We start from the raw sequence: 25,271 nt of genomic DNA, 5'->3' as shown, positions 1-25,271 counted from the left end.
TGGATTCAAAAAACGTAATTAAAATTGTAAAAAGTAAAAAAAACAAAAAACAAAAAAACAAAAAAAGGGAGCAAGGGAGGGAGCAAGAATGCGAAAGAAAAGTGGAAAATAGATTTGGGCACTAATTTTAAAGCAAATAAATCTTACCACAGCTGCCTTAAAGTAAAGGAATGCAATCCAACAGTGCATTACAGTGCTGCCTTGGCACATGAAGACTTCTTTATTGAAGATGTTGAATGATAACTACCAACACAAATATTTAATTTCCTATAAGTTGCAGACATAAGCCCCAGCCTTTTTAATTGCCAGAACACTTGGAGAGACAGTCTCTAAACAGTCATTTAATACTTTCACTTGTGTGTGTGCTTATTTCCATCCAACTAGCCAACTCTTCATCTTTGTGAATGTTTTGCTGCCTGTGAAAAGTGCTGCTCAGCCAGAGCTTACGTCAAAGGTTTTCCCTGCACTGATTATATGGAGGCAGCAGGACTTTTCTAGGTGCTCTGCAGACCACAGTATGGATACCGAGTACCCATGGGAATACGTACCTCAGTGTCCATCGCAAGGCATTACCTTACACAAGAAATTAAAGCTTTTCCTTTCTTTTTTTTTTTTTAATAAATTCAGGCACGTCATCAGTTCATGCGCAGTGAAAAAGGTGTGGATCCCAGTCCAGTATTAGATAGTAACTTCATACCAGCATGGGAAGCTCCACCAGGACGTCAGTAGGTGAGAGTGCACCCTCAACGAGTTTGTAGACACTAACCAAGCTGAGTGGTGCAGTTTGTATGTGTACGGGGCTGCTGAATCACGGCCTGAACCTCTGATTGATCACCTGAGGCGAGCAGTGAGTCAGCCACAGGAGCACAGGTGAAGGCAATTCTCCTGTGCTGCAGGAAGGGGTGGAGCCTGGCTGCACCTCTCCTAAACCCATTTAGGAGCTGACTGCCAGTGGGGAAGGATCTCTTCTGGAGATCTGCTCCACTGGAGTCCATCTTGTGAGCCCAGGATAGGGTGAGTGACTTCCTTTCCTTACTCCAATATAACAGTTACATCAGCCAAACTCCTGGATATACCGTACCATCTGTATATCCATTGATTATACAGTATGACAGAAGGAAGAAATGTACGCTATCCAAAGGGACCTTGGCAAACTCAAAAGATTAGTCCATCATGAGGTTCCACAAAGCCAAGTGCAAGGTGCTGCACTTGGAGTGGGGCAGTCCTAGATATGAGTACGGACTGGGAGAAGAACTGCTTGAAAGCAGCCCTGCAGAGAATAATTTGGGGGGGGGGGGGGGGGGGGGGGGTCTGCTGGACAAAAAGCTGGACTTGAGTCAGCAGTGTGCTCTTGCAGCTTGGAAGGCCAGCAGTATCCTGGGCTGCATCAACAGAGGGGTGGAAGCAGAGAGAGGGAGGGGATTGTCCCCGTCTGTTCTGTCCTTGTGAAGTTCCATCTGGAGTACTGTCCCCAGTTCAGAAAGGACGTGGAGCTCTTGGTGTGGGTCCAGAGGAGGGCCACAGAGATGATCAGAGGGCTGGAGCACCTCTCCAACAAAGACAGGCTTAAGGGAGTTGGGCTCGTTCAGTGTGGTGAAGGGAAGACTCTAAGAAGACCTCATTAAAGCCTTCAAGTATTGAAAGGGATGTTTTAAGCAGAAGGGAAATCAACTTTTTACATAGTCTGATGGTGATACAAGTGGGAATGGTGTTAAAGTAAAGGAGGGGGGATTTAGAATAAATATCAGGATGAAGTTTTTCAGCAGTGGGGAGGAGGAGGGTTGAGGCACAAGTATATGCTGCTCAGGGAGGCTATGGATGCTCCATCCCAGAGGCGCTCAAGGCTGGGCTGGATGGGACACTAGACAGTCTGATCTGGTGTGTGGTAGGGGTTGGAACTGCATGATTTTGAGGTCCCTTCCAACCCAAGCTATTCTGGGATTCTACAATTCATCCTGCCACTGTCTTCCTAAATGTGATCCATGCTTCTGTCTGTCAGAGCCTGCTTCCCTTCCATACACAATTCAAATAAACACAACATTCACGTTTTTTGCCAGGCAAGAAGATGTTCAGCACCGAGTAAGGACTGCATGCTACTGCTCTTTTTAAACAGATTCCCAAGAAGCTCATTTGCCTGGAGCTCACTGCTCACAACATTCGACACTAAAATCACCTGCTCCATTAAACTCAGCGGACGCAGCTCCATCTGCAGCAGCAACATTGCTTCACGTCAACAATACCTCCCCCCTCTAATGAGTCACCTGGCTCTGAGGCGCAGCCCGGGCCTGCGGCTCCCTTCCCCGCCCCCGGGAGCGGTGAGTCGGCAGCGCCCCGCCGCGGGCAGGGGAAGCCGGGGCCGGGCTCTACGCAAGGCCGGGGGGGCGCGGGGCCTGCGGGCCGCCGGAGCTGGAAGGCGGAGCGTGACCGGGAGCCGCTTCGTCGATGGGAAGCCGTGCGAGCTGCGTCTCTGCTTGGCTCTCCGTGTGCAGCATGTAAACGTAGGTTTGCTTTCCTTTATGGTGCGCTTTGCTTTCGTGTGACTCACGGCATTTGTTTTTAAAACGGTGTCGATCGCGTGTTAATTGAGAGTGGAGAGAGCGCTACGTTGGTGCCTCCTAGGCAGGGAAATGCAGGGAGCTGGGATGCAGAGCGCTCCCTTTGTGTTCTTCTGTTATTAATTGCTCTTCTGGCTGTGGTCGGGGCACACTGATAAATGACTTCAGGCGAAGCTCTGCTTCTCATTTAGTGCAGAACGCGGTTTCCAGTGTAAAACGGAAGCACGTGCTTAAGTGAGCCTGAAGGGTTGGAGGTGAAGGGGGATAGAAGCTCCCTGAGCTTGTAGTTCAGCCTGCATTAGCATCAAATTGACTTCCTTTTTTTTTTTTTTGTTTTAAACCGTTTGAAACCCTCTGAACAATAGTCAATAAATTAAAAAAAAAAAAAAAACAAAAAAAAAAAAACACTTGAACTAACTCATGAGCACAATCTATATGGTGGGAGATCCGTTAAGCATCATCAATAGCCTCCTGGAATAAGAGGTGTGCTTTTCCCATTTCTGCCCTGGAATCACCAGCACAGGGTTTGTTTACCTGCAGCTTGCTTTGTGCCTTGAGCTCCAAGGCTTTTAAGACATGAAGATGTATTTATCCAGCACTTAGCACTGTGCCTTAGCTACTGGGAAAACAGTAGTGTAGCTCAGTGGTTACTGGTGTGAGATCATCTACCATGGGTGGGGGCTACTCACTTTTCTCTGAAGCAGTATGGGACAAAAACTAGACTTACGTATTGATTTAATTTGTGTGTCTGAGAAGATAAACACTCCAAGAGGGCATGCTGTAGCACATATTTTTAATCGTTATCATCTGGGTTTTCATTTTAATAGTGATGCTATGTTATGACAAACTTGAGGAAAACAGTAAGCAGGCTTTTTGTTGTTACGGGATTTCTCTCCATAGGTGGCTAACCCAAACAGTTGCTTTACACTGAAGGCAGAAACAGAAGTGTAATGCTAACACTGCTGAATATTTTAGAAATATTTTTGGCACTGGGGAAATCTTTTTGCTGTAATAATTTTCATGGCTTTCTCTTATGTAGCTAGCAACCAAATAGCCCTGAAGCCTCCTAGTTAACAGTGGTGTCGTGCAGGTGCTACTCCACTGATTTCAATAAATAGGCACAAACCAAAGATCTGGATAGGCCCAAAGTCTTGGGGCAGAGTAACAATGGACAGTGTAGATCGGCGTACTAAAAAGGCCATGAAGTACGCAGTGGAGTTGTTTCCTACCCTAAATGTTGAAGGCTTCTGCTGCTGTCAGTGAAAAAGAGCCTCCCCTCCGTTTGGGTGCAGTGGCTGGCTGCTCCGGGTCTGGTTGCTAGGACTGGAAGTATTTCAAGAGAGTTCTTTGTGATTCAGAATAGATTAGACTGATGATGCCAAAAGCTGAAGTCACTTGGGATGTGGGGTAGCAATGACAGCAGCTCAGGCTTTCTCTGCGTGGCCCTAAAGATAGGGCTGCTACCATCCACACACAGTGGATTCTGCACAGCAGCACTGGTCTGTGAACAGGAGCAGCAGCTAATCATGAGATTACTGCCATGAAACGTGGTGGTGAGTGTGAACATGGGCACTGTAACATCCACATCAGAGCTAATTGCAGAGATTTTCCTTAGTTGGTGGAGAGAAATAAGAGTTCAATTCTCCTCATCCTAATGCAGGTTTCTCAATAGGTCAGTTGAGCTGGGATCTAAATGAGTGCATTATTTATGGGTGTTGCAGGTGGTGCCTGTGATGTTCAGGTGCAGGTGACTCTGATACATGTCTAAAGTTTGGCAAGATGAACCCGGCCGTACTCATTTCTTGCATCCAAGCAAAACTGGGAGTTCCCATTTGACTTACAGCCTTCCCCAGTGTAACATAAATCATGTGTTCCTCACCTCCATACCTTCCAGAAGTTTTATTACTCTTACTTTAACTAGAAATTGTGTCTGGCAGGATTGGTTGCATCTGTTTTTTTTTTTTTTTTTAAAGTTGACCCTTCATTCCAGAGCATTTACAAAACTATATGTCTCTGACTTAGAATTCTGCTTGAGATGTGTTTTGTGAGAGATCCATTGCCAGGAGAACAAATAGCAGTTAAGCAACTTCTGTGACAGGTAGACAGTAAACCCACCTTAATTCCTTGTCATTAAAAATAATAATAATAATTTAAAAAATCCAACATCGTGTTCTATTTTTTTTTTCCTAAGGAGTTTCTTAGAAACAAGTTTAGATTTCTTAACTGAATGTAGAATACTAGAAGCTTGGATACCCTTTGAATCTGTCAAGCTTATTATAGTGTTTTAGACTTGATGATGAGTCTTCCTTGAAAGACTTTTAGAAATTAAAGGCTTAATTATTTTTTTTACATTGAGCTTCAAATGATTAAAGCAATTTAGTGGGTTGTCAGGTTCAACGCTAAGCATGCGCATGATACTTAAATTATTTGGCAAGCCTTGTGAACTGACATGAGTGAACTCTTCTGGGTGTAATGCATGTATGAAAGAAATACACTGTAGATGAACTACGTGAGGAACTCATTAAATGGATGTTTCACATAATGAAAAACATCTTGTTCTCAGAATTTCCCCACCTCAGGTAAGCCAGAAGAGCTTCCTGGTAGCCTTCAACTTCAAAAATGGAATCCTGTTCTCATGGTCTTATCCCAAGCAGTTACTAAAGCAGTACCTGTATTTACATATGGATGTGTGTATGTTTTATATACATACATATGGAGAGAAGGAAATATATATTCAGTCTGGATACAAACCCATTTTTGGATAAAAGAGGTTTGAATCTGTGTGCACAAAGCTGTTCCTTGGATTGAATTGCAAGTGAAAGTTGGTAATTAATGGGATTCTTCTGGGACTGCTATGCCCAAAGAAAAAGAAGCAGAAATCAATTTTGTGCTTTGCTGTACTCAATCAAATGAAGTAAAAACAAAAGGAGACCCTAGGGTCCTATACTATTGGACCCTATGGTTCAATATGCTAGTTGGAATCCTTTGACAGCTCTTCTACATCTTAGTGTGTAAAGATACTGAATCTAAAGAGAGATTCCCTGCGTAAGGACATGGGGAAGGCTTTGGTTGCAACCAGGCATCAATATTTGTGTAAGAACCAAAACAGCAGGGGAAAAAAAAAAAACAACAAAACACTGAACAAATTAGGAGTAGATATACAAACTTTGAAATGGCTAAACTTCCTGTTAAAAACAAATAGGATTACTTACTGATTTGCCAGGAGCCCGAGGAAAGTGTTAAACCAGAACTTTGCTTCTGATTTAAGATTTGGATGCACCATCTTTCTTCAGCACAGCGTACAGTTAATTTGAGTTGCTCAGCTCTGAACTAGTGGAAACCTCAGTAGCTCGGCAGTAGTACGTATGTTAGGTTTGTGGAACTTGTCTCCGAGTGTCTTACGAAGGGACCTTTATGCTGTAAGTATCAAACGGCTGCGGGAACAAGGATGAACAAGTTGGTGAATCCAGCCGAAGCTCTGCTAAACGCAGGGATTTTTGGACAAACGGGTCTGAATACATCCTCTGCGTCTCAAAAGCCATAAACAAGACGATGGGTATTCCTAAATACTTAGCTAGAAGGAAGTGGGGAGAATAGCCTTAAAGTGCTCCTTCTGATACAGTTGCTCCCTAAATAATAATCTGCTCTCTGTGGTACTGCAGGAACACCGCCGCGACCCGACCAAGGTCAGCATGTGGAGGCTGGCAGCTCGTGTCCTTCTGGGGACCAAAGTCCACCCCGTGACCCGGCGCCTGCTTGCTGGGGCTGCAAACCTGCAGTGCTGCTGGTGGGGGACAGCACGGAGGACCTACACGGGCTACATGAGCGCGGGGATACGGAAAGTGGAGGCTCCAGATGCGGAACACCTCGTCCGCGTGCAGTGGGAGGATGGAAGTGAGAGCTGCTACCCCTGCGTCTGGCTGCGGGACAACTGCCAGTGCCCACACTGCTTCCTGCACTCTGCCAAGGCCCGCAAGCTGCTCTTCGAGGACCTGGATGTTGACATCGTGGCCAAGGAAGTCACTCTGACAGACAGGAGAAAGGTAAGGATGATGATCTTAATCTATAGAAAAGATACCGTAGAAAGCATAACCCAACGTTCAGCGCTGGCCCAGCTTCTGCGTCTATATCTATCCATCTATATTAGCATCTGTTCATGAAAAGGGGAGGTTGGTTGAGCAAGGTGAAACAGGAACTGACCTTTCTGTAAATTTTAACGTTTTCTGACACGTATAGCAACTTTGTATGTCATTTTGATTTTTATACATCTATTTACTTGAAAAGGAAAAAAGTCTCAAAACTTCTGAACAGTTTGTCTCTTAACATTTACTTTTTTCATACGTCTTTCTTGTCCTGTTTTTTGAAAGGCAGATTTGCTCTTCTGAGTTGTAGTGAAGTGTTCCCCTCAATGGAATGTGCCAGCTTCCCAGTTCCTGTTAGGCAAAGTACACGCAGTGACAGCAGCCCACAGAAAATAGCAAATTAGGTCATGTGCTCATGTGAAAATGAACATCTATAAAAGGCATCGGAATTTGGATGCTGTTCAGGTTGGATTTTCATTAATTGTTTGCAGTTACATTACGTGGAAGCTGTGATATTACTGATTTAAACATTGCAATTTCTATCATTTCTATTTTTTTTCCTAACGTTACGTTTCTTTTTATTTCACAAGATATCTATCACGTGGCCCGACGAACACACAAGTGAATATGAAGCTGAGTGGTTGAAAAAACGATGCTTCTCTGAAGCAGCCAGAGCAGAAATGAGAGAAGATTTATTTTTACCAGGTAGGAATTAAACCCACGTGTGTCACACACCTTTCAGACACGCGTGGTCTGGCGCTGCAGACCCTATCTAGATAGAGAGTCTCTGTGTGAGGACCAAGCCTATCCAGCTGAAGCAGGAACAGTTTCTGGGATCACATTTGCCCTTTCACCTCTTCTGATCTCTGGACTGTGGGCCAAGAGCTCTGCTCTGTCCCAGCCCACTTGCAGGAAGGGAGATGTTCTGCTGCTTGGGCTGTGTTCGCTTTCCTAAAAGCTGTTTCCTTTCAGATAAGGTTTGGAGGCCTAAAAATGAGTCCTGTGGAGCAGTGGTGTTCTGTGTGATAAGGCCAATGTGTGTTGTTTCAAATTGCAAGGAAGTTAGTAACTGAAATATTTTTCCCCTTTCCATGGCTTTTGGTTAAAAAGTAACTGTGTAGCTTACCAGTGCCTTGTGCTGAAGTTCTGGTTGTTTGCTCTGTCTCCTGTACCTCCTGTGTAGCAGGCTGCCTTCTGGAAATGAAGAATTTTGTGCAACTGGCATTGTAGCACAGGCAGTACGAGCTATGGTTACACATCACTCACCCTTTTGAATGAATGATTATGAAATCAGTAGGCTTGCCATGATGCACATCCTCATTTCTTCTTTCTTCAGCAGTCTTTCACACTGGGAGTGTGAAATGTGTGAAAACTTGCCAGATTTCTGCAGTTCGCCTTGACGGTGTTCCTGTGAGTTCTGCTGCTGCAGAAAGCTGTGGAAAAGTATTCAGAGCTAAGATTTTATCTGCTGAAATAAGGTCTTATCCTAGTAAAGGAAAGAAGAGGCAGATTGATGGTGAGATATTCAAATCCAGCTATTGGTTTCCTCAGCAAAAGGCCAATCTGTTTATGCTCTTTTTTTTGTCTTGTTTTTTTTTTCCTAACAAAGGAAAATGATTTTTATTTTTTCTTGAAAGACTATAAATGCAAAAATACAAAACCATAAGTATCATCTGCTTCTTGAGCTTTGCTTGGCAGTTAGGGTGCTGGTTTCTGCAGGTTACATCTTCCTTAGCTCCTAGCTCTCATTCTCCTAAACAAAAGTCAGTTATCCAGATTCAACCTTTTGTAACTAGCGTAAGGCTTCTGCTGATGAGTAATATTTCCATTCATTTCAGTAGATCATGTAACAGTTGTTTACTAGTTTCAGAGTGGAACTTTTTTCCCCTGGTGATTGATATAAAAGTTGATGTCTATTTTTGCCTTGGCAAGAATAAACGATGGTGTTTACTAAGTTGGAGGCTTGGGCGTGTTCCCAGAGTGAGCGTGATGAAGATGCAAACCTAGTACAGGGAAACTGCTAGACTTGATTTCTCAGGTTCTGAGTTGTTTTTTGGAGAAGTGAAGATGCTGTGGAAGCTAGCAAGACATTGTGTAGCGTTTTGGGGGGAACGTTGTAAGTCAAATGTTGCTCTAATTCATGCTCAGATGCTCAGAAAAATTCATCCAGATGTCTTGTTATTACCAAATGTATCAGTAATCAAGATTGCAGTATTTCAGATACAATGCTTCTTTTTGCCTCTGTTACAAAACCTAACCAGACATGACTTGCCACATTTACACTGTGATTACTTTCAGGATCTAAATAACAGGCTTCTTTTGGAGGCTTCTCCCTTTTGCTACAGCTTCTCTTCAGTGCAGCAGTCCAGAAAAATATGCAGTGAAGATACTTTTATTCTTTGGACACTCCTTTGCAAATTCGGTGATCTGAGGAAATATGTTTGCAAAAGTTACATTGAGTAACTACATTAACTTTGGCCTTGCTTAGTAGTGTCAATGTGCTCTTCTTCATAATTCTGGGAAAGACCTGGCTCCTTATGACAGGTTGCTTCTTCCAGCATTTCTCAGGTTTCATTTGTAAGGAAGGCTGCATTTCTAAGGCATGTGAATTTGCTGGCTGTTTGAGACCAGCTTCTCCTTGTGTACTGGGGTAAGCTGAAAATCAGCTTCCTTCTGGTCCCTGCAGCTACAACACTGCAAATGACATGCTCTTAAGTAGTTGATCATATCCTAGCAGTATAGCATTACAGACGATGATCTGAAATGGCAGCCCTCTGTGCTGGTTCAACAAATACAAGAGCAGGCTCACCAGAGTGCTCTAGTTAGTGGTTAACCTTCATTGCTGACATTGTCAAGGCTGCTGCTCCCTTTTTTTTTCCTCCTCAATAGCTGATTTGCTGGAGAAAGCAGTGTGCTGGCACAAGCAGTCGAAACCAGAGGATGTGCACTTGTCTGTGCTTTGTTTTACAGTTGTTCTTCGTTTTGCTATGCGGCTAATAACAGTGCAACCTTCCAGAATTTTAATTTCAATATGTCAGCTGGTTCTTAGTTGCTTTGCTTTGGTCGTTTGTGGCTTTGTCAGTTTCAGAGCTGTAATTGCTAGCACATTTTGAGAAGCACAAATATTACAGCCTGTAGGCAAGCCTGTGCATCACCTGTGGTTAGGTCTTGGAGCTTGCAACACCACTTAAATACAGACATGTATACACACAGACCTCTAACTTACGTGCATCTGTCAGTGGTGCCTATGCTAATCAGACAAATATAAAATGCATTTTCTGAAAGAGTTATGTCTGCTTTACTAAAAGATTTGTTTTGTTACAGATGCTGGCAATTGTGCCAGTGCAATCATTTCTTTTCTTTTTCCTGTCATTTAGTTACATTGTGGATCCATTCCAATAACTAATGCCATTTCTTTCTTCTCTGGAGGAAAAAAAAAAACCCAAAATTTTCACATGAAATTTATTCTAAAAGTAACCAGCTGTCCCTAGAAACTCTCCTCCCAGTTGTTTCTGAGATGCATTTTCATCAGGTGTCAGTGCTCAGTCGAGTTGGAGAGCTCTCTCAGTTTCTTGTAACATCAGAATAGATCTCTTTATTGTATTCAACATACATCTTATATACCACCCACTTACAAGCAATAAGTTCCTGTAACAGTTAATTGGCCCTAACTTCTCCCAAACAACAGTAATAAAGGAGGAAAGGTTTATCAATTGTGACAAGATTAACAGTGCATACAAAACAACCTCCTGTTTATCCTCTGACTCCCTTTGCTCTTTGTCTTAATTCCAGTCTCCCAAGGCTTCACAGTGATAAGATTTATCAAGGAGTCTGTTGACACCCACAGTCAGGTATATAGTCTTTTGAGGAAGGTCACTGTAAACTGTTAGGATCATTAAGGTTGGAAAAGACCACTGAGATCATCTGGTCCAACTCCAGCCCATGCCCATTGACCACATCTATCAGTGCCTTGACTCCATGTTCTTTATTTCCTTAAGCACCTCCAGGGACAGTGACTCCACCAACCCACTGGGCAGCCTGTGCCAGTGCCTCACTGCTCTTTAAGAGAAGAAATTTTTTTCTCATATCCAACCTGAACCTCCCCTGAAGAGATTACCTCTCAACTCAATTCTTCCTGTTTATAAAAAAGAGAATGTATTTTTGAAGGCGTTGTACCACACAACTCCAAGTAATTTCATATCATTTGTTTTGTTTCCATTAGTAGACACTGTGGGTCTAAAAAGAAGGGGGAAAATAACTCTGACTTAATTCAGGTGTTTAAATCTCAGAAAGTTCCAGATTTTTCTATCCAGCTACTCTTAGAGTACTAAATACATTTTAAAAACATTTTAGTTGTTTTAAACTGAAAAACAAGCATATGAATTTATTATTCTCCAGTAAAAGGTTCTAAGCTTGCCAGTTGGTACTCACCATGCCACAGCTTAAATGCTGAGTAATTCCAGGTGTTTGTTGATGCACGCGTGCTGTCTGCAGAAATTGGGCAAAGGCTATAATCTCATTTTGTGGAGACTTCTCATTTAGAGCCTTTGTGGCTAATCTGGAATGATCAAGAAATGGGATTCTTTTTTTTCCTTTCCCCAAAATTGCTATTCTGAAGTTGGAAGACGTGGTGACTAATTCTCTCAAAGGCAGTTCATTCTTCACACTTTGAAAAGCACGTAGATGTGGGGTTTTCTTAGTTACAGTGCAATTGGTCAAGAAAAATAATTCTGCGAGACCTTTGCTTTTATTCTTTGTGAATTATTCAGCTGCAGTTGTAAACATGGAGATTTTTGATATGGCAACTGCAGCAGTGCTTTGCAAGTGAGAACTAAGGCTGTCCAAATGCTAATGGCTCACTGCTCTCTTTCTTACTCCTTAGTTTTTAAAAGCTTATGTTCTTAAATTTCTGCTGGAATACAATGGAAACTATTATTAACTGTACTTACGTAGTGGGGAAAAAAAGTATGCTATGCTGACATGATAAAATAATAAGGAACATGAGTGGGATCAGTTCCCACCAGGAAGTAGTGGTAGAAGAACATGAATATCTTTGTGTATTGGATTGTTTTTCATTTTCTTGTGTTTTCCTCTCTCTTTCCCAAAGAGTTATAAACCTGCTAATTTGCCAAGTTATAAATATTTGACAGCACATCATCCTTCTGTGTGGGTCTGATGAGGAAGGAGGTCTTCACATATATCGCTGCTTTTAGTGTCAACCTACTATTTGTCTCTCCTCCTCCTACTGGAATTAGAATCAGAGAATCATTTGGGTTGGAGGAGACCTTTAAAGCCTATCAGGTCCAACTCTGCAGTGAACAAGGACAGCCACAGCTCGATCAGGTGCTCAGAATCACAGAATGGCCAGGGTTGGAAGGGACCTCAAGGATTGTGAATCTCCAACCCCCTGCCACATGCATGGCCACCAACCTCCACATTTAATACCAGCCCAGGCTGCCCGGGGCCCCATCCAACCTGGCCTTGAACACCTCTTAAGTACACTGTTTTACTTAAGTGGCTGTGATGTCTCTGGGGCCAGTCATGAGAGGAAGTTCTTTACTATTTTTCAGGCAAATAAACATCATGTAAAGTTAGTCCATGCTTGTGTCAGAAAGAAGTGTTAGAAATTAGCCCCAGGTCTACAGCAGCTACAGGAAGGATTAAACCTAGCATCAATGTATTTTAATTAAGCCCTAAGACCTCTCTGGAAAAAAAAGAAACAAAAAGAAACCACCACAGTAACTAATATGTAAAACATAAAGATTAATAAGGCTGTACAAAACTCTCTGCTACACATCATTATAATCTCCTTTTTTGACAAGGTTACTGAGCTCGTTGACCAGTGGAAACCAGATGATGTAATTGTTTTGGATTTCAGCAAAACTGTTTCTCACAGTGTTTTTCTGAACGGCATTTCCAGCATTCAGCTAGACAAAAATATAATGTGATGGGTGAACAACTGGTTGATGAGTCGAGCACAAAGGTTTATAGGAACTGCTGTTACGTCAGGCTGGCAGCCAGTCAGTAATGGGATTCCACAGAGCTCCTTTTCAGGGCCAGCTGTCTTTAGTGTTTTCATCAATGACTTGGATACAGGACTTGAAGATGTTTTTTCTAGCTTTGGTGAAATTTTTTATGCAGTCCTGCAAGGACCATTGGTTTGGTTTATGCTCTAAATATGAGTTTGCTCTTGCTTTTGATTATTTTCCTAATTTTCTTTAGGTATTTAGCATTAAATGCAGTAATCATTTGATACATGCTCATGAAATTATCATAAATATGCTAAGGAAATGTGGCCTATTTGAAGAATAACCAGAGTATCTGTAATGATTTGAGATTAGGTGATAAATCAAGGTAGGTTTTGCGAAGCTCTGTGCTTTCTGAAGCACTTTTGCTTATTTTTCTCAATGACTGTGATGGAATGAAAAGGCTGCACTGAATTTGCTGATGGTACCAAGCAGGGACCAACTGTAAGTGTTGAAGGATGTGGGTTACAACCTTAAATTTTCATCACAAATAGGACAAATAGTGAAAACATCTTAAAAAAAAAAAAAAAAAAAAACAACTTTAAAGCATTCACTGAGCTTAGTACTTGCTCTCCAGCAACAGTGCAGCAAAAGAATATGAGCTTGGCAACTCTCCACAGTCCATTTCCTTCATATTTTGAAGCACCCACAGTTGTGGCAGTTTCCTTTGAAGATGCTGCAGCTCAGCAGCTGTTGGACTCTGAGGTAGGGAAATAAGCCACCAGCTGAGTGGGTTGGTTCTATCCATGCCAACAGGCTGGCTCAAAGTCAGTGGAGTCCAAAGAGAAATCTGACCAGAGATGAAGGAGCCCTTCTGCTCTGTTTCATGGAGTAAAGCTTCTAGAGCACTGTACCTGCTTGGGCACCGTGCATTAAAAAGAGCTACAGAAGCAACATGTTGCCTTGGAAAAGCTCTGTGGTCTAGAAACATCTAAGAAATTAAGAATTTAAGAAATTAAAGAAAAGGAAAAAGGAAGAAAAACAACCACGTTTGCCATGCTTGTGGTTTGCATGCATGTGCTGTGAAAAAATGCATGTGTACGTGTATGAAAATACTTAATTCTTTTCAGAATAGGCAAAAATTGGAGTTCAGATAAAGTACTGAAAGTTTCAAGTTGAATCAAAGATCATGAAGTAAGGGAATATTTGTTATAATAACTTTGCAAGCTGCACTAGATGACTTTTTTGTCTCAGATACCAGCTGCTGCTGCGTTCCATACATTTCCCAAGGATTAAGTGGAACTTGGAGCTGTACACAGTACATTTTCAGCTTTTGGCACTTTTACCACAGTGTCATTGCACAATACAGTGGGAGGAAATGTCCAGGGGGAGAGCTTACTCCTGCAGTAGCTGAAATACTAAGCTTTTGGCTGCAGTAACAGGCTGCTGCAGGGCAGGGATCTTAGAGTCTTTCTTTTCTGAAATGTGAGGTAGGATTTAAAACATGCCCTCGAACCCATGTCTGCTGGCTGCAAAAGGAGCGTGCTACCATGAGGTGGAACTTGCAGCAACACGGTGAGCATGGGGACTTTGAAAGGGAACACACTGCAGTTCCTGTATGCAGAGAAGCCAGCAGCGCTTGGAGCTGCAGTTAAATTCCATCTGCATGTGTTTGTTCTCCAAAGTGAGGGGAAATCTTTTGGTATATTCCCTGATATAATAATACTCTCCTTTTATTTAAGGAAGATGAGGTACAGCAGGCAAGACCAGAAAGGAAAAGTTAAAACTCAAATATTCCATTAGTTTGCACGTGGATATTTACCTGCACGAGCACGGAAAACTAAATTTGTCTTTCAGAGGTTATTCTTGGCAGTTCGCATGGCGTACCTACAGCTATTTAAATTGCATAAGCTTTAATAGAGGAAAAAGGAAAACATTTATATTTTATTTTTTTCTCAGTCCTCCAAAATGTGTGAAAAGGTGTGTATTGAGTGAAGCACAGTGGAGCAGTGATCGGCTGGCTGTGGAGCGGCCTCACGGAGGAATTTAATGAGGTGAGACTATGTGTCTCCTCAGGGATTGCACTTCCTTCATTCTGTGAGCATGTTGTGAGATCCAACAGCTTGTCAGTCATACTGCAGCTTCTTTGAAACGTGGGATGGAGCACAAATGATGGCCCATGTGAGCAGCTTATTACTGGGGTACACGTGATGATCTCTAACCAGCCTAAGCCAGAGCGAGTAGGGAATAGGAGTGGTTGGAAATTTGTAGACTTTGCAGCTGTTGCACCGTGGTTCACATTTTTATGAGCACCTTGCATAATGCCCTGTTCCATTTCTTTGCAGTGCAGGTTCTCCCTCCGTGACCAGGTGAAATCCCCCAGAGCTCCCATGCTGCAGGCTGCTCTTAGGGTTTGTAGTGGTTGTTATCAGTGCCAAAGGAGCTGGACAGCAAACAGAGTTGGGGAGGGGGGGGTTTGTAAAGGATGCAGTCTGCATTTTTCTGTGGTATCATTTCTGATTGATGATCAGACAACGTAAGTGGATGTTGGTGAAAGTGCTGAGTAAGCTGGGTGGGGATTTAAAACAATTATTTTTGTTAAATACTTGAAAATCTATTTGTGTTTTGTTGTGCAATCTCTAATGAATTATCGGCTTCAAACGAAGCAAGAGAAATCAGTAATGTCTTAGTTGTAAGAACAGGGCTCTGATTTAAGAGTACTTGCCATTAAACCAGTCTCTAGAAAGTTTTGTAATAAAATAGCCAAGATGTCTGTGAAACAAAAAGTAAGAGGGCATCTTTGTCCTGTTCACCCATTGCTGTGCAACATCTTTGGTTTGAAGATGTGTTTGTGCATACAAACCAAGTAACTGGACAGTTTATGCGACTTACAAATGGAAATTTGCCCAGAGATGTGGTGGATGCCCCATCCTTGGAGACATTCAAGGTCAGGCTGGATGGGGCTTTGAGCACCTGATGGAGCTGTAGGTATCCCTGTTCATTGCAGGGGAGTTGGGTCTTTAAGGGTCCCTTCCAACTCAAACCATTCTGTGATTCTATGATTCTAGTCTATGAAATCAGTAAGAAAAGAGCATGGAGACAGACAGTCTGAAATAGGTCTTTTGCACAGGAGAGAAAGAAATCAGCCTGCACTGACATCTGTGCCCACAGTCACCTCAAGCATGTGGCCAGGTGGGTCTGAGTGGTGTCTGTGGCTGGCACTGCTTTTCCTGTTGAGCTGACAGATCTCACCTCATTACCTCATTTTGCAGTCAACTTCCACAATTATGAATAGTCCACAAAAGGACTGAAAGATGTAAGAACTGCAGTTTCTACAAAAGAATCTGGGACATCTCCATCACTGCAGCACCTTCGCTCCTCTAAGCAGCCAAGCCAGGACAACTCCAGCACTGCAGCCATCAGACAGAATCGAAGAGAACATTATGCCATCCTGGGTTGTCTATAAAGGTTGCTAAGCAATGTGTGTTTGCTGTCCAGTGACAGTTACTGTTAATTTCTGTACATTAGGATTCAGAGCAGCGTGACCACAAAAGCAGCATCAAGGACAGGTGCAACAGACCAGGTCCATCTAGTGACCAGCGAGAGGCAGGTGCAGGTTGTAGCAATGCAGATGGCACTGGTTGCATTTCAGCATGATATGTACACTATTTCTGATCATTTAGAGAGGGGGAAAAAAAGAGGCTGGGGGAAAAGTCTGTAGTCTGGAGATAATATTTTGTTGGAGTTTTAAGCAATTGAAAACAGTCTTGCATCACAAACAGATTTCGGAGGAAATTGTAGCAGCACTTATTAACCATTCTTTCAGTATTGGAGCTGTGGGTACGTATGGTGTGTGTGAGATATGTGGATGGGTGAAACAAGGGAGAGCAATTTACTAATGGTTCTTTCTTACAAGCTCATTTGATAGAAGCTGTGCCCTAACATGAGATTTACTTATGCCAGCAAACCTGTAATTATTTCAGTATTAATCTACTAACAGTGTTTTCTCGCTTGATTTCTTTCACTATAATTATGAGTGAGTCTACACAGCAGCTTTCTTTCAGGTGTGCAGGCAGCCATTTCAGGTGGCTATTTTAAACTCTGAGTGAAGAAGCAAATAAACAGAAGAGCAGGGTGGTTCTGTGGCACATACTGTGCAGTACTTGGGCATGTTCTCCTCAATCGTTTCAACTAGGGGAGAAAATCACCAGTAGCTAAGTACAAAATATGATGCTCAATTGTGGATTTCAGTGCCTTGTGCCAGTAGCACAGACAAATTTAATTAAAGTTAACAGCTTAAACGACTGCCAGACTCCAGAAAGTATCCTGGTGAGAAGCTGTGCTTTGGGCTCCATGATTAATTTCCTGTCTTCTCACTTTCTGTCTGGCAGGATCTCAGTGGCCCCATTTCAAAGCCACCCTCTGCAGTCCCCCTGTATCACCATGCTGCTCCTCGCTCTACTGGTATCCACCACTGTACCCTCAGCACCTTTCAACTTGATAAGCAGGCTGGGGAGATGCTGAGCTGGTTTGGAAAGAGAAGTCCCAAGTGCACGTGGTACAACTGTATGTATGCACACTGCTCCTTCCATGGAGCAATCCCAGATTCAGCAATTGTTCCAAAGACATCAGCACAGTTTTAAGTTTTAAAGTAACACTTCATTGGATTGACACTTATTAACTGTATACGTCACATCAGCACACAAGTAGTCCACAGCAAACTCATCCTAAATTATCTGTGAGTATAAAATAGAGGAGTGTTGATACTCTGTGGCTTGCACAGCTTCCAAGGTACAGGACTTTGTGTGTTGGTTGAGGTAGGAAACCAGTGGTGTGGTACACCGTTCTTCCTTCGTTTTCCTTCATTCTGTGTTGGTGTTTTCTTCTTCTCTTGAATGGAAAGGAGGACCCCTCATTTGCTCTTGTTGCACTCTTGTTGAGTTTTGTTCTTGCTTCCTGTACATGAAGCATGCAGCCATCTGTGCCTTCCTGCTTGCCCAGCCTCTGTGTGTTTATGCCTTGCTGGTTTATCAAGTGCCTTTTGCTACTGCAGTTGTTACAGATCTAGGAAGTGCTTAGCCATACTGCATGGTTATACTTGGTTCATTTGCTTCCATTTTTTAGGAGCAATAGGGAACAGCCATAGCAACCTGGTGCTGCTGGGTGACCATTCAGTCCCAGCAGTGAGTATCTGTGTCTCTTAAAGGACAGGGTGATTGCACAAGGGAGAAAGTAAATGCTACCGCTACCACTACTTCTAATTATCATCTTGAGAAGGATTTCCCAACATTTTCTTATATGTCCTGGAGAAGCAATCCTGAGCAGATGCCATCTCCTGTTGAGGTGTGGAAGATGGAAACAAATGCTCTATACTCTTTCTTCACAGAAGAACAGGAATATGTTTACTGACAGAAGTTGCTGTTAAATCACAACATTAACAAGAATCAAGATGGCTGGATACGCTTGATGTTCTGCATAGAGGGTAGGGTTAAACACATACAGGGCCCTCCTGTTGAGTAACAAGGTTCAGAATGGACCCCCTTGCTTCCTAAACTCCTTGGACCACAGGGGTAAGGAGCCTAAGTGTGGCTGGATCCTCTCCTAGTCCCAGAATTGGTCAGCAATTCTTGTCACAATCAGTCTAAGATATGATCTTAGCAAAGCTTAAAAAAAAAAAAGAACAGGTTGTTAGTCATTTACTGAGGACCTGTATCAGCAAAGTGTCTTGAACATCAAGGTGTAAGGATTCTCTGCACAGGCATAACCTTGAGAGGTATCTTTAATCACAAGGAGATGCAGCCGTGCAGGAGAGCTTAAAGGGGCTCTTGGGCTACTCACTGTTTATGAGGTAAGATGACTGACTTGTAGTCATAGTGTTCTCTGAAGTTTGGAGTACCAAAGTGGAAGGAATGGAGTTTCTGTCCTACAGCAGAAAGGAGGCAGGGAAGGAAGAGCTACTTGAAGTGCAAGTGAAGAAACTGTAAGCATGGGGCACACCAGTGGAGCCGAGTGCTTCCAGCACTGAGACAGGCTGAAGCAGCCTGCTCCATGCAGGAGGGAGGCTACCCATTAGAACTACTGGTAGGAGTTCCTTCTGCCCCTCACACTTAAGATCTTGGGATAGATGGAAAACCTTTGTCTTGGCATCTCCACTTAAGTCAGGCAGGGAGTTATGAGTTATGCTAAGTTCCATGACTGGGAGGTCTGTGTCCATCTCCTTTCTGGACATGGACGTGCACTTTGGACACAAGAACAGTGCATCACTACAGGCTTGAGGCAGAGTGGCTGGAAAGCTGTGCAGAGGAAACTGACTTGGGGGTGTTGGTCAGTGCTCAGCTGAACATGAGCCAGCAGGAAGAATTTTGCATCACGGAATCACAGAATTGCAGGAGTTGGAAGAGAACTCAGGAGACCATCAAGTCCAGCCCCCCTGGTAAAACTCTTACATTGTTTTATGCTCTCATGAATGCTGTTTGAGAATGGGCAGAACCCAACTTCCTGCTCATTGCTCAGTCTTTCCTTACATTGGTTTCCTTACCTCCTGGCATCCCTTGGATTTGTAAATGATCTTGGGCTGTTACTGGCACTCATCTGAAATAGCATCAGTGCACTCCAAATATGAAAAAGATGAAGAATGACACCATCCTGCAGGATTTCATCTGGCTGGATGTGCCTTTGTGGAGACAAACCTACAAAAGAAAATTGGTTAGTCACTGATGCATCTGAGGTAGTTACTCAGCTTCTAAGCTGTTACACCTGTGTATGTCTTCTGCTGTACTGTGCTGTGAACTTCTGACTTAAATCTGCTTCTTCACTGCAAAGTTTTGTTGCACTTTACCATGAAGATTATTTTTTGTCTAGAAAAACTTAAGGATTGGGGTTCAGGTCCCTGCAAGTTGGCTGCAGGACCAAGGGCATTTTCACAAATGCATAAAAATCTCTTCATGCTTTGACTGTTCTATGCTCTAATGCTAGAATAGCTGAATAGTTGCTTCTTTATTTCTTCCTTTTCAGAACATCAGTACTGGGGCTCAGACCTACAGCTTCCCAAAATGCCTTTTGAAGAAATCATGTACAATGATGAGAGTGCCTACAAGTGGCTGTGCACCCTGAAGAAGATGGGAGTTGTGCTGCTAACAGGAGCTGCTACAAGGCAGGGAGAGTTGGTGAAGCTTGGCCACAGGATTGGTTTCCTGCGTCTCACTTTTTATGGGTGAGTTGGGATTTTTAATAACCTTGCTTTGCCAGCTATATAATTACTTCCAGAGCATTTGAATTCAGCTCGCTGGACCTCTCTTGTGGGTTAATTTATTAAAACAGGATTAATTTTTCCTTGCTTGCAGATGCAAGGACAATTCTTATTGAAAAGCCACAAGCAGATCCACAAGGCAGCACTGTGTACCCCATGAGGCTATGCAGAAGGCCTCTTCCAAATTGCTATATCCACAAACAACAGTGAACTCTGCAGCTTGGCCTAAGTTACCCCTTCCTTGGTAAGATTTCTGGAGTAGGTTCTCATCTTAACTTCAGTCAATGTGTTGTCCAGGAACGGACAACACGTTGAGGAGGAGAGGTAAAATGCAGGCTGGTTGAAATCCAGAACCCAGTTCCACAGCATGTCCCATGCCTCTCTGGGCACAGATCCCAGCCCTGTATGCTCCTGGGGTGATAGATATTAAAGCACAGTTATTTCTCGTGCCTGAATAGACCCCAAAACCAGAATATTTAGAGCTTTCCAATTTGAAAGCTCCCTTCTCCCCTATTTTAAAAAAAAAAAAAAATAATAATAATAATAATAATAAAAAAAATATACAAGTCTTGTCCTTCACTTGGACCTACCTCATTTAGAAAATAACTAGGTAAACTATGAGGGCAGTAGCCAATGTCTCTTCCTTTGACTAAAATGGCTTAAAACAGAAAGAAGTAGAAATATAAAAAGTCAGCCTTTGCCAGAAGGACCACATTCCATGCAGTCTTCAACTTAGGGAGATTTTCTTCCCCTTTATGCAGTCGGAGGCTTTTTTTCTTCCCCCTTTCTACTTACTGGGCCAGAAAGAAAAGTAGATTTCAGTTAGCTGGGATTCAGTCATGTCAATCCTACTAAAGCCAATGGGAACAGAACTCCCTACTTGACTTGGAAACCCCACCTAGTGTTAGTTAACATTTTCTGCTGTTAAAAGCATTCCTGATGTCAGGCACTTCTCTGCTTGGCAGTCTACCACAGGTCTTACTTGAAACTTGTGCCATGATGAAAGTGGTACTTCTTGCTGTTTCTGTTCTGACGTGATCCTAGTAAGAAAGTTAAGCCAACAAAAGATTCAGATTTAATTGTATCATCAGTTAGAGTTTTTTTTTTTTACATCTCTTTCATAAAGTTAGATGTGTACCTCACTGATTCTCACCAAATATGATTATAAAGAACAGTGTTTACTAAATACTTCCCCTTGTTTCAGGCCAAGGTGGAAATTGGTCATCAGTCCACACCATTTGGACAAATAAGAGTTAGAGCTGCTTTCACTGTTTAAATCAAATTTTCTGTTGGTGTTGATTAAACCTTCTTCCCTTCTTCATTTTCATGCTGTTCATCACAAAGACCATAAACAGAAAGTTGGGCTGCAAAGCATTAACCTTTCTCAAAAGAGTCACAAACTATTTTGCTGTGCAACTGTTAGCCACATCTCCTCCTCGCTGTAGGCTTACACACACCTTGGCACACACGGTGCTCATGAAATGGGCTTTAAATGACTCTTCAGACCTGCTTTTTTAAAGTCTTTTAAAAAATAATTTTATTATTTTGGCTTATTTTTGGGGGGTAGCGATGCTGGCTTTTTTCAAGTCTTTTTTAAGAAAGCAGTTGCTTAATTTTTGCCATGTATATCTGGAATCCACTCTTCAAATACTACAGAGGAGAGAAGGCTTTACCTGTGGTATCTTTTCTCCTAACTTAACCTGTTAAATTTTCAGGCAGTTAGTGCCATACTCAGTTGTGCTGTTCTCAGACATTGCTCACAGTAGCAGAAACTCTCCTGAGCTTCCAGTCTTAACAACAGGCTTAGAGCCATTTTATGTCTTTTCCTCTCTTAAAAAAAAAAAAAGTTCACAGATTACTGTGGCAGACAGTTCTAAAAAGAGATTTTTAGAACTGTAATAAAATAACTGTTGCTAATCCCCTTGCTATTTCACCAGTGCCCAAATGCAAGACGTAACAAATACTGTAAAGAAAAGGGATGAATTTGGATTGGTCCAGCTTGGCAAATAAAACATACCTCTGCAGGGCCATGTATGCTTACTGGAATGTAACAGTAACAGATATATCCCAGACAAGTGGAAAAATGTAAGCATTTTTTCACATCTAATGTCCGCTTGGTACATGCTACCCTACAATGTCATTAGAATCATAGAAAAGCTTGGGTTGGAAGGGCCCTTAAAGACCATCCAGTTCCAACCCTCTGCCACAGGCTGCTTCCCACCCACCTGAGCAGGCTGCCCCATCCTGGCCTTGAGCACCTCCAGGGATGTGGCATTCACAGCTTCTCTGGGCAGCCCCACTTTACACCTCCCAGAGGGCTCTGGCTGCCATAGTCCCAAACCTTTTGTGAATGAGACCTCAGTTCTTAATAAAGTGCAAGGCCAGACAATTTAAATGTGGCTTCAGTTCCTACTGCAACCATTTGCCAAAACTAAAGATGTGCCAGGCACACTAGTTCTCTGCTCAGAGAGACTGAGCTCACATTGCCTCTTAATGCCAAAAAAAATTGCTATGCCTGCCTGGTGCCAAATTTCCTGCTCAGTCAAACAGTATAAGCAATTGAGGTTGAAATTTAACCGTGACTTCTAAGTCATAAACCTTTCCAACTGCTCTCTTCTCTCTAAGGGTGAGAGCTTTCTAACACTACCTGTTTTCTTTCTTTCACTTTTCCTGCACTTGCTAGCTCTCTGTGTGGCTGAGTTCAGAGCCATTGATACCCTGATAAAGTGAAACTGATTATTTTCCATGCTTAGCACCCAGCTCCCTATTAGCACTGCTTTCTCTTTTTGACCATGGCTGGCTGCAGACAGTGATGAGCTTTGACAGCAGCTCCACATGTGGAGGGTTTCCAGGGACCAGCTCCCTACCAAGCATAGCAGCAGGACAGCTCTGACTTCTTTTGCAAGGTGGTATCACAATGACTTATAAATGATTCTCATTCCAGCAATCCTATGTAGAATTGCAGAATTGTTTGAGTTGGAAGGGACCAAAGTCATCTAGTCCAACTCCCCTGCAATGAATGAAAAGCATTTGTGGAGTATATGAAATGACTTTGGTCTCCATGTTCTTTAGCCTCTGTTTTAAATATTAAGAAGTAATACTTGAGCACACTCCACATAGTATATGTGGTGTACAGTAGTTAAAATAGGAAATAGAATGAGTTTTATATTTTTCTTTTAAGTAATTTATGCTCCTGACTGCTTATGGTGACACACATAGACAGGGATCTTGCTATGCATTTGTTGAGGGCTGTCTTCAGGCATGTACTCTGTACAATCCTAACACGTGATTCGTGGTCTTAATTACTCCTGTGCAGCACATCACTTGAAACATATTTTGGTTATGCTGCAAGGTGATGTATTCGTGGCTTTGTTGTATAACAAAGATTATACTTTTTTTTTGCAGTTGTGAGTAAAGTTTCTTAGAACGTTTTGTCAAATTTAAGTCACAAACTATATAATCAAATAAAGGGGGTAGCCCTCAGAGCAGGAGAGAAAAAGAAGTTAGAAAGCTTTTCCTTCAGTGGCAAGTCTGCAAGTATCAGGAAAAGTCCCACTGGGGAAGGGGAGGTTAGTGTGTTTTCCAAGACTGTGAAGCTTTAACATTAACTTGGGGGTGAAATGACAAAACTTTTCGTAACATTCAGATGCAGTAACTCTCCTCTACTCTGATTTCCCACTCTCACCTTGCACTAGCTGATTGTTCAACACGTTTGCTCTTTGCCCTTTCATTGTACAGGCCGACTTGGCAAGTGCAGGACAAAGCAGATGCCAACAATGTGGCTTACACAACAGGGAAGCTGTGCTTTCACACCGACTACCCTGTCCTGCAGCATCCACCTGGGGTAAGGTGAACCTACCAGCTTCTTCATAATGCAAAGGGGGAAAGCACGAGGGTCCGGTATGTGCTTTTGATACTGTTTATTATATCAAACAAGTTGGGTGTTTAGATGCTGCAGTCGCATTGTGACATCTTAGGACAAGAGGAGAAGCAATTGGGAGAAGAATGATTAAGATACTGTATTGCCTTCTGCAAACTGGCTGAGGTTAGACAAGTTTTCACCCTTTCAAAGAATCACAGAAACACCAAGGTTGGAAAAGACCTACAAGATCATTCAATCCAACCATCCACCTATCACCAATAGTTCTTACTACACCATAGCCCTCAACACAACGTCCAGATGTTCCTTGAATGTTCATGAATGTTCCTTTCAGGAAGGGGCACTCTGTAAAGCTGAACCACTGCAGGAAATAGGTGGTCACCCCATCCCTGTCACAGCAAAGCCCAGTCCACTTCATCAGAGAACTGAAAAGTAATAGAAATGTGGGCGAAGGAACAAGTTAGACCTGCAAAGGTTTGCATCTATACCTACAGTTTCCCTTTCTTATTTGTCAAGAGTACTTCATATCATTTTTTTTTTTTCACTAATTAAAACGTCAGTGTGGTTTATCCACATATAAATGAAGATTAACATCGCCTGTAAAAGTCATTTAGATGCTCTTCATTAACATAATATTAAGATTAAGAATAGTTGTAGCAATTGGACTGATCAATACAATGGGAAAAGCATTACAACAAAGGTGAGATGATGAAAGGACTGGAACAGTAGAGAGATGCTATAAGGGAAGGGAAGATTGCTTGGCTGTATCAGAAGATTCTAGAATGACAGGGGAAAGCTTCACCAAGGAGGGATGTCCAGAAAGAGTGGCAGTCAGCCCTTAAATGAGGTCCTAAGAAAGATGGAGCCAGGCTCCACCCCTTCTGGTCACACAGCTGAATTGTCTTCACCTGTGCTCCCAGGGCTGACCAGGTCCTTTCCCCAGGTGCTCAATCAGTGGTTCAGGCCTTGACTCAACAGTTCCCATACAACAGTACTTTGTTAATTGAGCACAGATGTGAATTAGCTCAGTGTCTCTGTGTGCCAAGGCTTTCTCTGCTACCAAATGTGAGTAAAAGGGCAAAACCTTTTTCATTCAAATATGCTCACAAGACGGAATTCAAAGGCAGTGGACAGAAGGGCAGGAAGCTGCTCCATCATGTGGATAAGCTATTTGTAACCTTTGCAAGCCAATGAAGATTAGAGGAGGAATGGCTGTCTGCCAGTCTTGGACAGAGCCGTTTCCTTCTGCTTTATGCTGATGGAGTCCACCAGCAGCTGCTTGGTCCTTCCCTCAAGGGCTGTGGGTGCAGCACTTCAGGAGGCTGTGACAGACTGTTCTCTGCTCCTCTCTCCCCAGTGTTTCTTATTTTTTCTTTCCACTGGTCTCAGAAATAGTTCATGGCCATGTTTCCCTTCCATGGTCATTGTTAGCTTTGCATTCTTAAGGGTAGCTGTGTTTGCATGACAGATGTGTATTGTCTAGTTTGGCAAAGATTAATATGCTTTGCATGATGCTTGACTTGTCAGCATCCCAGGGAG

General features: G+C 42.7%; 2 protein-coding genes across 15 annotated transcripts in view; one reads left to right on the top strand and one right to left on the bottom strand.

Moving 5' to 3' along the window:
* The first annotated feature begins 2,252 nt into the window (after positions 1–2,252).
* BBOX1 (gamma-butyrobetaine hydroxylase 1) overlaps positions 2,253–25,271 on the top strand; it is a 28,012-nt gene continuing 4,993 nt past the window's right edge. Inside the window, exons 1-5 of the mRNA XM_085223890.1 lie at positions 2,253–2,498; positions 6,218–6,598; positions 7,228–7,342; positions 19,618–19,816; positions 23,591–23,696. Of these exons, the coding sequence (XP_085080016.1) occupies positions 2,253–2,498; positions 6,218–6,598; positions 7,228–7,342; positions 19,618–19,816; positions 23,591–23,696 (1,047 nt within the window). The remainder of the gene's footprint in view (positions 2,499–6,217; positions 6,599–7,227; positions 7,343–19,617; positions 19,817–23,590; positions 23,697–25,271) is intronic.
* The window catches only part of LOC146544208 (uncharacterized), an 88,323-nt gene continuing 65,544 nt past the window's right edge, over positions 2,493–25,271 (bottom strand). For 7 of the 14 annotated variants that reach the window (XM_085223896.1, XM_085223899.1, XM_085223898.1 and 4 more), the window contains 4 exons: positions 20,835–20,892; positions 19,142–19,292; positions 11,069–11,195; positions 7,336–8,070 (listed from right to left, as the gene is read on the bottom strand). In XM_085223896.1, the coding sequence (XP_085080022.1) occupies positions 7,981–8,070; positions 11,069–11,195; positions 19,142–19,292; positions 20,835–20,892 (426 nt within the window). In that variant the 3' untranslated portion in view covers positions 7,336–7,980. Of the gene's footprint in view, positions 5,990–6,594; positions 6,989–7,335; positions 10,061–11,068; positions 11,196–16,968; positions 18,267–19,141; positions 19,293–20,834; positions 20,893–25,271 lie in introns of those variants that run through there. The other 7 variants (XR_014883339.1, XR_014883340.1, XR_014883338.1 and 4 more) reach the window with 7 other exon arrangements.

This window comes from Meleagris gallopavo, chromosome 5 (assembly GCF_905368555.1).
Source record: "Meleagris gallopavo chromosome 5, MGAL_WU_HG_1.1, whole genome shotgun sequence".
NCBI classification, from domain to species: Eukaryota; Metazoa; Chordata; class Aves; order Galliformes; family Phasianidae; genus Meleagris; species Meleagris gallopavo.
Note: the sequence above shows the minus strand (reverse complement) of the source record. Positions and strands in the feature narration are given on the sequence as shown.